Source organism: Oreochromis niloticus, linkage group LG7, assembly GCF_001858045.2.
Source record: "Oreochromis niloticus isolate F11D_XX linkage group LG7, O_niloticus_UMD_NMBU, whole genome shotgun sequence".
Lineage (NCBI taxonomy): Eukaryota > Metazoa > Chordata > Actinopteri > Cichliformes > Cichlidae > Oreochromis > Oreochromis niloticus.
In genome coordinates, this window is record NC_031972.2 from 50,085,505 (window position 1) to 50,099,173 (window position 13,669).

A 13,669-nucleotide genomic window follows, 5' to 3' on the forward strand; every position below is an offset into this window, starting at 1 on the left:
ATAAAATAAATCTGAAAATGGTAACTACAAGGACTAGACTAAAGATGAGTGAAAAAGACAGAACTGAGAGTAAAATTCATTGAAAAAGACATTTATTACTACAATATAATTTTGACACATGCCTGTAGGCTAGTTCAAACTGTACACATACTGTACATGTTATGATAAGAGTATTTCAGATTATTCAGGATTATTATTTTTTTTAAATTTGTATTATCTTTTCAGCAGAGTGAGAAGCAAACAAGACATCAATCATCCTGTAACACTGTATTGCTCAGAGGGTGAACTGTAGCTACATCTAGTAAACTGCACAAAAAAACCCAAAAAAGTGTCGCCTCGTGTAAAATCGGAGACAAAAGCAAATACACATCATCAAATTCACAACATTTGTATAAAAGATAACTTACATAACTTAGAAAACAAATGAAAGGCTCTATTAAAAACTCAAACATGCAAAGAGCTTGTTTGACTACGTGTGAAGAGCAGTGATTACACTGAGAAGAAGAGGGCTCCTGTCCACCAGTGTTTCAGTAATCTTTTAAGAGTGCAAGAACACAAATAAAATTCAAACAACTTTACAAATGCCAGATGTTGTCCACGTGTTAAAGAACATTCTTGGAGATCTGTTCATTCACAGAATGGTCGAACCCCTGCAGCAATATGCGCCGCACGCACGCACACACACACACACACACACACACACACACACTTCAGGACAAGTAAAATCTGCTGTCTGAACACACAAATGTGAGAATGTGGATCTGAGCTCGGTGGAAAACACAAATGTTTGCGGTAAATATCGACACACTGTAAAAGTGTCAGTCAGAAACATAACTGGCTAAGCCAAAATTCAAAACTGCAGATGACACCTTGCTACTACTGGTTTCCATCCATTCAGATATATTCCAACAGAAGGATAATCAATAAATATACAAAATATGTACAAAACATCTGCAGCGTACAATGCGTTTGTCTGTTACAAGTAACGTTCAGGCACAAAGTTAAGAGTCAGTTTGGGAAGTTAGGAGATGATTGTTCAACTGCATCACGCTTTCTAATCAGAGAAGAAGACCTCACTGTCCCGGTCTGAATGTCCGAAGAAATGGGAAACATCCAAAACAGCTGGGATGCTCTTCCTTCAGCATCTGGACATCAAAGACAGGAAATGAATTTGAGGAAGTCCTTTACATTATTCCCCCAAATAGAAACATCCAATTGTTTTAGACTTTAGTTCATAAAGTTTATTGCTGATATAAGGTGATGGTAAATACTTGATGGTAGACTTGATGTGGTCAGGTGCTCAGAGATGGCCCATGGGGTTCGCCGGGTCTGTCAGACTGGGATGAAAAGCGAGATGCATGGACTGTGGGTCCGTCATGACGGCAGACGCCTTCTCTTCTTCTCTCCTCCGCAGACACGCTGCCTTCGGGTTCAGGTTCCTCTCTGTGGAGGCCAACAAATAACACGTTAGCATAAGACTAAAATAGGAAACACTGGGAGTACATACTCATTACTGTAACAGTGCTACAGATGTTGGGAATCTGCTTTAAAAATAACAGAAGTTAGAAACTTTCAAAGTCTTCCTTACAGACGTTTGAATGTTAACTATTAAGCTTCTCATATTAGCAGCAGGTCAAATGACAACATGCAACACAGAAAGCATCCTCCAGAGAACAAGAACTGTTTATGGTTTACTGTTAGAATTTTATCATGCTCGTCTGAAAATGGTCTCTCTTGTAGATGAAGCATTGAGTGTCAATGATTAAATAAAGGTTTAATTAAAAATAAATAAATTCTGGAGTTTCCCTTAGCCTTGTAGCATCTCACAGCTTTTTTGGCTCATGTCATGCTGTCACTCATTCAGTAATAATTTAGTGATAAAAAGCAGCTAAAAGGGGGGGAAAATAATAAAAGCTCAACATTTCTTGCACAGCAGGCAGACTAAGTGAACTGAGATGGCACTTAGTATTTAAACAGCCACATATTTCCCCCTCAGCGGCCGATGGGGCTGAATCAGGGCCTTTCTTTAACAAGAGGACACGAGCACACCTCCAGATAAATGCTAATGTTGCTTCCCATCTGCTGTGTAAATAGGCTGTTTGATTGCAGATTCTCATTCACAGATCTTTACTGTCAGATAATGCTGTGTTTGCGGCTTACTGTGCTGCCCTCATGTGGCCAAAAAATATATCAATTCATTCGATTTTAACCAGAAGAAGTAAAGGCAAAAAAAATGTACATGTAAAAAAAAAAATGTCTAAATAGACTGAAGGAGTTTTCTGTGGCTAACAGACTGAAAGCCTGGTTTTCATCGTGGGTGTGCCATCATCATCTGAGACTGGCCTCCCTGCAGCAAACACGCACTGACCTCTGACTTGTTGTTCCAAGCTGAGGATCACCGCAACAGCCTGGTGGAGGACCAGCAGCTTGGTCTGCGGCTTCTCACTCTTCAGGTGTAGTTGACACATGTGACCGAGCTCCTTGAAGGCCTCGTTGATGTCGCGCACACGCAGGCGTTCGCGGGCGTTGTTGGCCATTCTCCTCTCACGCTCGCGCTCAGCCTTCTGCTCCGGACTCAGCTCCTCATCCTCATGGATGCTACGACATGAAGAGAGGAAGCCCACAGGTAAAGGGGTGGCTGAATCTTTCAAAAATGAAGATTCATCAAATTCAAACCGACACTCCAGATGAAGCAGAGAAAAGCGAAGCGAGCGAGACTGCTTTCAGAATCTATTCCGGGTTTTTCTGCCCTCTGCTGGCTGCTGTGCCAGGATTATGTGATCCAGTCTCCAGGGATCATCTCATATCCTCTAACGTTCAGTGAAAAAAGGGTTTGCATAGAACAATGGCAGAAGATAATGTAATCAGCCGCAGATTTATGAATAACCCTTAAACATGTGTGTTTAAAAGAACCCATATGGCCATTCTTAGAATCACATTTAAACAATTTTCTTCTTTGTTTTCTTTGCTTTTTGTTATCATCTGGTTTCAATGTTTTAGAAAACAAACAAACAAAAAAAAGAATGATGCTGGAGGATGTCTATATATGTCAGTATTGATATCCCTCAACTAGATTACAGATCTAAATAAAAAGAAAACATGCACTCAAGACACAGCTGAAGGGGTCTGGCCTGAAAAGACCTCTGGACGTAAAGACACCAGGACAGGAGCTCCAGTCTGTGACATTTTCAAGACATACGCTATCATTTTAGTCTCTAACGCAGGCCTTATGAATTTTTCTGTGACTCACGTAATACCAAAAGCATCCTTCATCGTCACCGCCCACATAATGACAGTAAGTTCTTTAATAAGAGGATTGACAGAATATAAAACTGCTAAAAATTATTATTAATTTGAAACATTTTTGAACAAAACAAATGTGATTGCTCGTCTCTCAGGTTTATGTATTTCAAATTGAGTCCTTTTTGGTTTTGACTGTTAGGTGTACAAGGTAAAAATCACCACAGTCTCATAACAAATACATTTTTTTTCTTTTTTATAAGGTTTCCCAAGATCTATAATCAGGCGTCATAAATAATGCAAGTGCAGCAAAGCTGAACACGGACCTTAGTTCACTCAGAGGCTAAAGGGGACAGTGGTAAGACAGTTTACAAAGACCGCTTTGTGGTTTGGGGATTTTCTTGGTTAGCTCTTAACTGTCATGTGTACGTCCCGACAGCTGTTCTTCCTTCTTTTTTCCTTCTTTAATTCACTGCGACTTAATGCAACACGAAGAAGAAATATGAGGCTAAGTTAAATAGGCTGGTCCAGACACAGCTGTTCTTGACTGCAGGGGGTCTGGCAGTGTTTTAAATGAGTGAAACCAAACGGCAGGAAGGCCCTTCTTCTTCTTGCATTTGGCTTTTATTGTAATAGATTTTTAAAAAGTAGTTGTTTATTTAAAAAAATAACAAAAAAAAAAAAATTGTAACTTTTTTTAAATTACAAAATTAAATTAAAACAAAATTTTGAAAATGTAATTTAAATTATTATTAACTATTCAAACCAATTTTTAAAAAAGTGTCTTGTCTGCATAATTGGGGAGGGGTTTTTTTATCGACTTTACACACAAAATTTTATTTTTTGAACAAATAAACACTGTTTTTTTCTTTCTTTGCTTTGTTGTTTGCTTTTTTAAAAAAAATACACACACACACACACACACACACACACACACACACACACACACACACACGATAAGGCATGAGCGTTCACCTGTTTCTTGCACTGTTTTCTCCATGTGTTTTGTGTTCGCTCTCCTCATCTGATCTCTGGCTGTCTGAACTGTGACCATGGCTGGTGTGCATTATCTCTTCCATTTCCCCACTTTCCATCTTAAGCTCTAGATTACTCTGAACCCCAAGTCCACCTGTGGGCGATCACACAAAACATAAACAACATTTTTTTTCATAAAGAGAAAAAGTGAAATATATGAGTCTGGTGGAGAAGAGATGCGAGGGAGAAGGGTAGCTCACCTCTACCTCCACCTTGCACAGGCTGTAGGGTGGCCCTCTGTCTGGCTGGGTACGGGTGACCATTTTGCGCGCGGCCCTGGAAGGCGGAGTGGTTGTTGTTCATACTGACAGCTTCAACCTTTATGACACAGAGAATGACATAAGACCAATCTTCATGTGTTCATAAGTCAATGGTTAAGTATTCTGTAGATTGGGATCCTCTAAATGTGACTGCGGGGCTCCATAAATCTTTCTAAGACACTCAGTGGCATATAGTATCCAAGCCAGAGACAAATCAGCCACAAAACAACATCTGCCCTCTCATTTCCAAAGCGACCCTGTGTGGATCTCTCACTCTACAGAATTAATTTAATCTCAGACAATCTTAATCCTTCCCTTTAAACTACTATATACTCCCTAAACATACCCCTAATTCTCTTCAGGAATGATTCACTGACACATCCTTTGGAAAAAAATAAATAAATAAAAATAAAAGTGAGAGAATTTAATACCCCCTCTCGCAACGGATTACACTAAAAACCCCTTTCCCTTGCATACACTTCCACTCCAGCTGAGCTAAAATCCCCTGGTCTGCTCAAAGGGAAACATGGTGGAATGGGAGTGCACCGTGCTGCCTCCCCCTCTCCCTCCCCAATCACCCTACAGTGGATTTAGAAGTCTGCACATACTATACACTGGACACACAAGGACAGCACATCATAGCGCTCCTATTGTTCTCAGTTTCCGATTTCAAGGACAGCAACCTTTACATTAGGAAAACATGCAGACGTAGTGGGTGGAAAAATTCCTGGAATTAAATGCCAGCGCAGATACACACACATCAGGGAATTTCCATACACACTGCCCTGTCCTTCTTTAAATACTTCAAAGTAAGGGTTGTTAACCATTGCTGGACTGTGACAGTTGAGCGGCAGGGTGCTGGCAGAGCCCGGGTGGCCGTGGTTGGGCTGGTTCAGCAGCCCGTGGATGTCACTGGGCAGACCAGCGGTGGGGCCAACGGCATGGTTCCTCAGGACGTGGATTACGTCATCCAGTCTGTCCAGACGGTCCTCCACCTGAGACTGAAAACACCAGGGGGACAACTCTCAGAATTCACAAAGAGGACTCTAAATTTCAAACCCTCTTGCCCAAAACAGCAAGACAGTAGTATAGCTTAAAATCAGTTTGGACTGAAATATTCACAGATTTAAGGTGACAACAGGTTAGTTAGGCTCAGGAAAAGAAATTTAGCATTCTGAATATGACGCTTGACTTATTCAGTTTCTTCAGTGGAAACACCCAGTCATGATTGTGAAGGGAGGCTAGCCAAACAGGAGCATGAAATCTCAGTAAACAAAAAAGTTATGTAACACTTTATAATATAGCCCGAACTGAGGGCGTAATTCCCCTGTAATTAAATGGCATTTCAATGTATTTTATTTGAAATTACAATATAATTACAATGCACTACAAAAAATTAAGTTAGATACACAATAATATACACAAGAATAAAGGGCTAACAAGTCAAGTTTTCTTTATAGGAAACAACGTAATTAATTAAAATATACTGTAAAGTAATTTTAAGTAGTGCATAACATCACTGTAATTTTGTAGGAAAACAAGCAACACTGCCCCATCTTACATTGTAAGTACCCTGTACTTTTCAGAGCGTGGGCCATATTATGGAGCGGATTAAGCTTGCTTTTTCATATCTTTGTTGTATTTTTTGTTGCATCTTTATTTAATACTCATTATGTTGATGTGCATGATGGATGTCCTTTTCATCCTCCTATTTAATAGTAGGTATATAAAGTAGGGATTTAGAACAGTTCATTGTTACAATTATGTCATCAAAAATTTACATAATCCTGCAAATTTTGATGGTATTTATTTTTTCTTCTGAGTTACAGAGAGAAAACAGTCCTTGATCACATTTGGATAAAAAAAGAACAATTAAATAACAGAACAGCCATCATACACATCAACATAATGAATACTGAATAAAGATGTAAAGAGGCAAGATTCATTAACTCCCCCAAAAATACTGCATACTTGTTATGGAAGATGGCAAAATATTGTTTGTTTTTGTGCAAAATTACCAGGAAATTACACACTATTTAAAATTACTTGAAGTATAATTATTGCTCTATTTCCTTTGAAACCTGACTTGTTACCCACCTTAAAGTATTTGTAGGTAAATATAATTACATTGTAATTTCAAATGAAATACACTGAAATTAAATTGGATTCAATTAATTACAGGGGAATTTTGCCATTTTACCTGAGTCGTGGGCTGTATTATAAAATCTTGCCACAAGTTATAACTAAGCCAAAACCTCAGGGTAAAGCCAGAGACTCCCGTGTTGTTTACAACATTAAAAATTTGTTTACAAAAAGACAGTTTCTGTTTTTCTGAAGAACAACTCAAAGTTGGGTGATTTTATTTAATTTTTTAAATAACTCATCTGCCTGATACTAGAATTATGGGTGTGGTCTCCTTGATCGACAGGTGTCCCTGCAGAGCTGGAGCCAACAGATACCTGCTAGGCCTCTCCTCTGCTAACCGGAGAAACTGAAACCTCTGTGTTGTTGGTGTCTTTTGGGGCATTTCAATGTCATTTTCTTGGAAATAATAAGGCCTGCTGTGAGGTGCAAGAAGCTTGAGCTTTAATGTTGATTAGGGGTTTATTACCTGCTAGTTTGTGTTATTAATCTTTGGCTTAAGTTGTTTCTTGAAGAAACATCACCAAAAGTCAAACCTTTAATGGCACCAAATAGTTTCAACATTATTATCAGAACTGTTATAGTGACATGAAATAAGCTGAAGTTGGCACATGTACACACCCACTTTAATCTTTCTTATAATATACCAGATAAGGCCAGCACTGTGATGTCTAGGCATAAGTCAAAGCTTCAGTGATATCAGATTACTTCCTTACCATCGATATTAGCGAAGACTCATAATGTGGTGAGACCGGTGCCTGAACTGAACTCCGTGGCCACATGTTGCTACCTGAGTTGAAGAAAAAAAACAGATTTAAAACATCAAGGAAACAGAATATAGATGATGTAAATTATATTTCACTGACGTGTGCTATGCTCCAGTTTACCTGCAGGTTCTGCTGAATTGGGCAGCGGAGACGGAGACCTCACCGGTGTGGATGAGCTGGAGGGGAAGCTGCTGCTCGTGTGATCAGGGGAGTAAATCTAACAGCAGACAGCGAGAAAAGGGGAGAGACGGAGCAGGAGGAGTGTGACCAGGGCATGGATCATTTTAAAAGCACAACTTGTCATTTCTGGATGGGCTTTTACAGCTGCTGCCGCAACCTCATAGGCTCGTAATCTCAACTTAACTCATGAATTCTGGTCATTTTACTCGTGAGCAACCAATAAAATGTCGTGCAGCATGAGAGTAGCTCTTTTTAATGTGCAGTGACCTGTCACTGGCAGGGGGGGAAGTTTTGCATTATACCACTGGGGCTCTCGGGACTTAGACTTAGATCTAATTGGATTGAGGTGGTGGTACTTACAGAGGCCAAAGCTTTGCCCAAGGTGTCGCCTGTCTGTGATGGTCCTGACACATTTCCCTGGCTCCCTGAGACTGATTTAAAAAAGAAAATATTTATTATACAAGATAAACACGTGATAAAGAGCAATTAAATTAGGGAAAGCATGTATCCATTTCCATTTTCTGACCTGCAGAGCTCTCTGAGGTGTTGACTGACGGAGCGCGCGAGACTGCATTGTTACGATGAAAAGTGGACATGGGCGGGAGAGCCCTGTTCATATCCACAGCCAACACTGGATGCGGAGAGAAGTCCTGAAGAGTGGGGGGAAACACGCAGTTAAAAAAAAACAACAGGGGTCAAAAAGTTTGTTGCTATCAACGCCCGAGGTCCCAGCGGTAAATCTCACCAGGTGACTGTGTGCCGGTTGCAGGCTGCTGTAACTCCCCGGCTGTGTTTGGTGGGTTGTGGCTGCTCCCAGTGCACCTTCATAGCCCTGCTGGTTCAGCCCATTTACAGCATTCCAGATGTCCGGTGAATTGCCCATCCCCTCTAAAATGAGTAATAATATGTTATAGCCTGCACTGGAGCAGCATCTCAAACAGCCAGACAGGTCGTGAAGCTCTACAGTGGCACTCTATGAAATCAGTGAAGTCCAGATTCAGTTAAAGCAATGCTCGTTAACGTGTGACACGATGATGTTCAGCTGAATTTGCTTAGCTGAGAATACAAATGGATCTTTAAATAAAGTGAAGTACACAGACTTTAATCTTCATGGTGCTTTTTAGGCATTTCTTTGATTCTTTTACCCCCAAGACTGAGATATCATAGTTACTGCCAATAAAATGTAATACAACTTACACTCTCCGTTGGATTTTTGGGTAAGTAAAATATCTGACAACTACAATAAGCACCAGAATAACAGACTCCATAGACAGTTTGAAAATCGGACGTAGCTTCCAGGAAAAATGAAGACACAGCTGAAGCGCCTTAAACCTGTATTTTATCTGAAGGCCACTAGATGGCGATAGTTGTGGGTGCCGAAATATTTTGGTCTTCTAGAAGTCTATGAGAAAAACGACCTCCTGTCTTCATTTCTTCACTCTCCTGCTGAGTTTATGGATTTAGTCACTCATTTTGGGTCATATTGAATAAAAAATTAAGTATTCTTCAAATCAGCATTAACTGTGGCATGAAACCACACACTTAGTGGCTAACAAGTTAAGATCGACAAGCGATGATCACGTCCTCACATTTAAAAAAAAAAGAAACATTTTTGCAACCAAGATGGCTCATCTCAACATTTCAAAACTTGACTTCAGAAACCCGTGGGTGATGTCACTGTATCTATATCTGTTTTTTATACTGTCTATGGTGCACATATACCATCTATCTACCTCACAATGAATTACCATGAGTCCAAACGTCCAAACCAATAAGGCTCAGCTGTATTCCAGGCTAATGAGTTAATGTTTGAGTTAACCTGAGATGATGAACATGGCAAACATTATGTTTGATGAACTTAATAGTACGGCTAGCACGGCTGTAGACCGTTCTGAGCTTTTCACACGAAAACAACCAAAATTCTCTTCATGCCACACTTCTAAACTGTGTTTCTCACACAGACTGGCTTCTCTCCAGTGAGAATCAGAAATGGAGGACACGTTTTTTTGATGGCCTTTGAGCAGAGCTGGAGCCTTTTGGTTTAACTTTGCTTTAATACAGAGACAGAAAAAGGAGTGAAATCATAGGACTTTTGGGTAAGTTGTGAAAATATGTTACGGTAACTTGATTCCAGCTATCAACTTTACTCCTTGTCCCACTGACTGTTTGTGGTGAATATTAATGGGTTTCCGGCGAGTACACCATTAGTGTTATACTGAATGCCAGTTCATACTGAACACCAATTTAAGCATTTGTTAAAACAATATTTCCAAAACCAGTGAGAACTCTAATAAAAATAGATTTGTATGAGAAGACAGCTGGTGGAGAGAGCGTGTATATTTTAATATGAAATATAGACCTATAAACTTGCAACTAAAGTATAAAAAAGTAGTAGTAGGATATGTAGTAAAATAATAAAGTTTTTAAGTCTGCATTTATTTCTCATATTTTGTTATCAAAACGGACTGCATTGCAGAGAATGGTAAAGAGGGTTCGAGCTCACCAAAGAACGTGCTTGCAAACACGTTGCTGGGGGCCTTGGGCGACAGATGTGAAGATGAGTTCTGGGTGGCGATGTCTGCACCAGGAGACTGCCCATAAGCCTGAAAAGAAAAGTAAGAGAATAAAATGAACTCTGAGCATAAATTTTTTTGTCTCAGTATCGCCCAAACCAATCTGACTGACACTAACTCGCGAATACTGTGAGTGCAAGATGAGGCAACAGTATTATGAAAACAAAGCAGAGAGCTGATGCACACTTAGAGCTATTGCGCTAATCCATAAGCTGCAGATCCATGCACCTCCTCATCCGGATTTAGGAACCATTCACCATGAGAAATCCCAGCCCTAATCACGATCAGGTTCGGCTGGCTTCAGAAGGCTGGGATAGGACACCCTCCCGAATAAAATTGAAATCCAAGCCTTCTTGTGAATTGTTCTCAAACAGAAACCAAACACATAAAAGAGTCTCATCCTAATGATCCTCTCCTGTAGGAAACCAAGTATTGTTAATGGCTAGTAGATCTAGACTAAACTAAAGATACCTTCAGCTTTTTTATATTTTTAATTCTTTCTTTACAAGTGTTGATGCTGCAAACTGCACATATGCACAAAAAAAAAAAAAAAAATCACACCAACACATGCTCACTTACTCAAACACACCAAGAGGTCTGGGCTGCACCTGCACCTCTCTCCATTGCTTTGATGTGCCCCAGGAAATGAAAATAAACCTCCCTGCGCAGCATCAATGGGGTGTCAGTTACCCGGACGACAAGTTCTGTAAAGCAGGCTATTAAAGACTCTCTTGAGTATGCTTGTGCGTGCACACTCACAGGCTCATGCACACACACACACACACACACGAGCCATGACCCTGGCTGGCATGAGTCCCATGGTGATTGTGGGCTAGGCCAAACAGAGGAGCCCCTGTCGACACTGGGCCCGTCTGAGCCGCCATGGGCAGCATATGGCAGAGGATAAAGCCAATTGTCCTCCTTACCATCAGCATAGCAGGCGACCCGTTAATAATGGTCACACCCCCGCCCCAGCACGCCTTCTCTGGCCCCCACTGGAGAAGAGCCGTCACCATAGCACCCTCTTTTAGCATAGCATTGATTTATTAACCATCAATCATGGCATCACAAATGATAAAGGACTTTTTTTAAGTAGTTAAGTCCCACAAGAAAAAAAAAGGAGGAGATTAAAATACTCAAGAGGTTAACATTTGTTTTAAATCATCTTGGAAAAATATTCTTTACAATCTATCAGCTAAATTTCTTGTTTTTTTTTTTAGTCTATAAATAAGGATAAAGTTGGGGAAATAAAAACAAAAAAAGAACAAACAACGAGAGTACCTTTGGCCATTGTAAAAGTACACAGCATTACGATGCTGCATGAGTAAAAGCTCAACTTGCTATTCAGGGCCCACGCTCTGCTCCACCATGGCCAACTCCAGCCACATGCAACCAATTTTCTGCCTCTCTGATCCACGATGTCTGGATATGGTTAGTCTCACAGAGATCAAAGCTGCCTTTGATAATGGCTGCAGTGGTGGAGGGACTGCTCCGACATAGCGGGGTTAAATCAAATAGAAATAGCAGCAATCTGCTTCATGTCAAGATGTTTTCTGCTGCTAGGCTTGACTACATGATACTCTGTCAGCAAACAAGGAAGCACAAGTTGATGCTTGTTGTTTTATTTTTCTCTCTTGCTAACCTTAAGAGAAAGATGACTGAGATATTACAGTTATAAGTAAATAAATGCTACCAGCATTATGTGCGTGAAGATGTGTGTAATTTGTCAATAACTCTCTTTTTGATTGTTATGACAAATCAAACCAAGTGTAAGAGTAAACCTTATAATGCCACAGAAACTCTTCGTTCTCTTCTAACCTGCAACTGCAGAAGTTAAAATAAGCTCTGATCACGCACACAGCTTATTAAAGCACTGACACCTTTAAAATGTAAAGCTCTTTCTCTTTGTTGCCTTTCACAGAGAAGCATGTACAGATTAAACCGTGGTGCGTCTAATGATCTCAGTAAAGCAACAAAAATTCTCACCAACTCTTAAGTTTCTCACAAAAAGAAGGAAAGAGAACACTTTTAACTTTTACAAGTTGTGTATGCAAATGGTTTTCTTGCTGATGCAAGTCTGCTAAAATCACATCTATTAAAAGAAAGGGTTATTCAATCAATGAGAGCACAGATATAGCAATCAAACATCTGAGAGGACAGTGCAAATGCATCATCACCAAACACACCCACGTAACCTTGGGAGGGGAAATGACAGAAATATAACTGTAATATATATACATATATAAATATGTACTCACTGGTTTCATGTTGTAGCAGTGCATCAGTGAGTTGTTCCCTGCGCCAGAGACGGGGTGAGCGCAGTACATAACTCTGCTGGTTCAGTGCAAGAGTCCAGGTTCACGATACAGTCCACGCACAGCTCCTCTGCTAGTGTCTCCACTCATGTGTGTACAGTCCACATGCACTCCTTCCCCTAACCTACCCCTGCTGGTCATGCAGCAACCCGCAGACAACTTATGCAAATGAGGGCAGGACCATTTCAGGCAGCAGAGAGGGGTGGCCGGGAGTTGATGCTGTTACCGAGTGGACATCTATATTATGAGCAACCTGTTGTTTTGTTTTTTAGTGTTAAAAATAAAATGGTTGTGAAATAAACATGGCTATGAGATAGTTTTCTTTTTCTGCTCTTTTTTTTATTTTACTGTCTACAGTTTTGATTGTTATGGAGACTGGACATTAACAGAATTTTTTTTAAGTAAAAAATTACAATCAGGGAAATCCCAGCTAAACCCGAGAAAACACCTGAGCAAGGTAAAGAAAAGAAGAAGAAAAACTACAACACGGTGGTTAAGCTTGACTTTTTGTTTTTTGTTATTGTTATTGTTATTGTGTCCTGCATGAAAAATACTCATGGAAGCAATCCCCTCCTCAGGACCAGAGAGCACTGATGACGGCACCGAGATAATCTCCCGTTAGACAGGTAGAGGTTTCCAGTAAACAGAGGACAGCCTACCACACCCTTGTCTGACCCACATTTATAAATAGAAACTAGTCTTAATTTGTAGGCACGTGTAGCGTGACAAGCTCCTCCAGTGGCTGGGTTAAAGGTTATTAATACTGTGGTCTGTCTGGGTGATGCGCTAACGTGTAACATTAAACAGTCAGACATCCTGTTTGAGGCCAAAGCCGCTGTCTGATGTCCTACAACTGATATTTACACCGGTGGTTCTTAAAGCATGCTAAAGGTAAAGCCAAAAAAATGTCAAGCCACACCTGTGGGGGAAATGGCCTATATTTGATCTGAGATGTTCTTTAATTGCATATTATCAGGTGAAGGCACTTTTGACGGGACACCTATGACGTAGTTTGTTGTAGTTTTCTGTGCTCTTTGCTGTCAGGCAGACCCACTGACGTTAAAGTGCTTTTAAGTCTAATTAATTGATTTTTATGCAGTTTCAGCAGTAATGTGCACACCTAGACTCACCTCAAGGCACAACATCTGGGAGTCACC

General features: G+C 40.3%; 1 protein-coding gene across 1 annotated transcript; it reads right to left on the reverse strand.

The window, feature by feature from the left end:
• Nucleotides 1-75: 75 nt before the first annotated feature.
• LOC100695208 (transcription factor 12) lies at nucleotides 76-12,648 on the reverse strand. The gene is made up of 13 exons (XM_005450854.4): nucleotides 12,456-12,648; nucleotides 10,128-10,227; nucleotides 8,370-8,512; nucleotides 8,151-8,274; nucleotides 7,985-8,055; nucleotides 7,565-7,661; nucleotides 7,394-7,467; nucleotides 5,360-5,536; nucleotides 4,476-4,593; nucleotides 4,216-4,369; nucleotides 2,369-2,598; nucleotides 1,272-1,443; nucleotides 76-1,145 (listed from the first exon to the last, which is right to left on the reverse strand). Exons 1-12 carry the CDS (start codon nucleotides 12,522-12,524, stop codon nucleotides 1,301-1,303), a joined length of 1,500 nt encoding a protein of 499 aa, XP_005450911.1. The 5' UTR covers nucleotides 12,525-12,648; the 3' UTR covers nucleotides 76-1,145; nucleotides 1,272-1,300.
• Nucleotides 12,649-13,669: the final 1,021 nt, after the last annotated feature.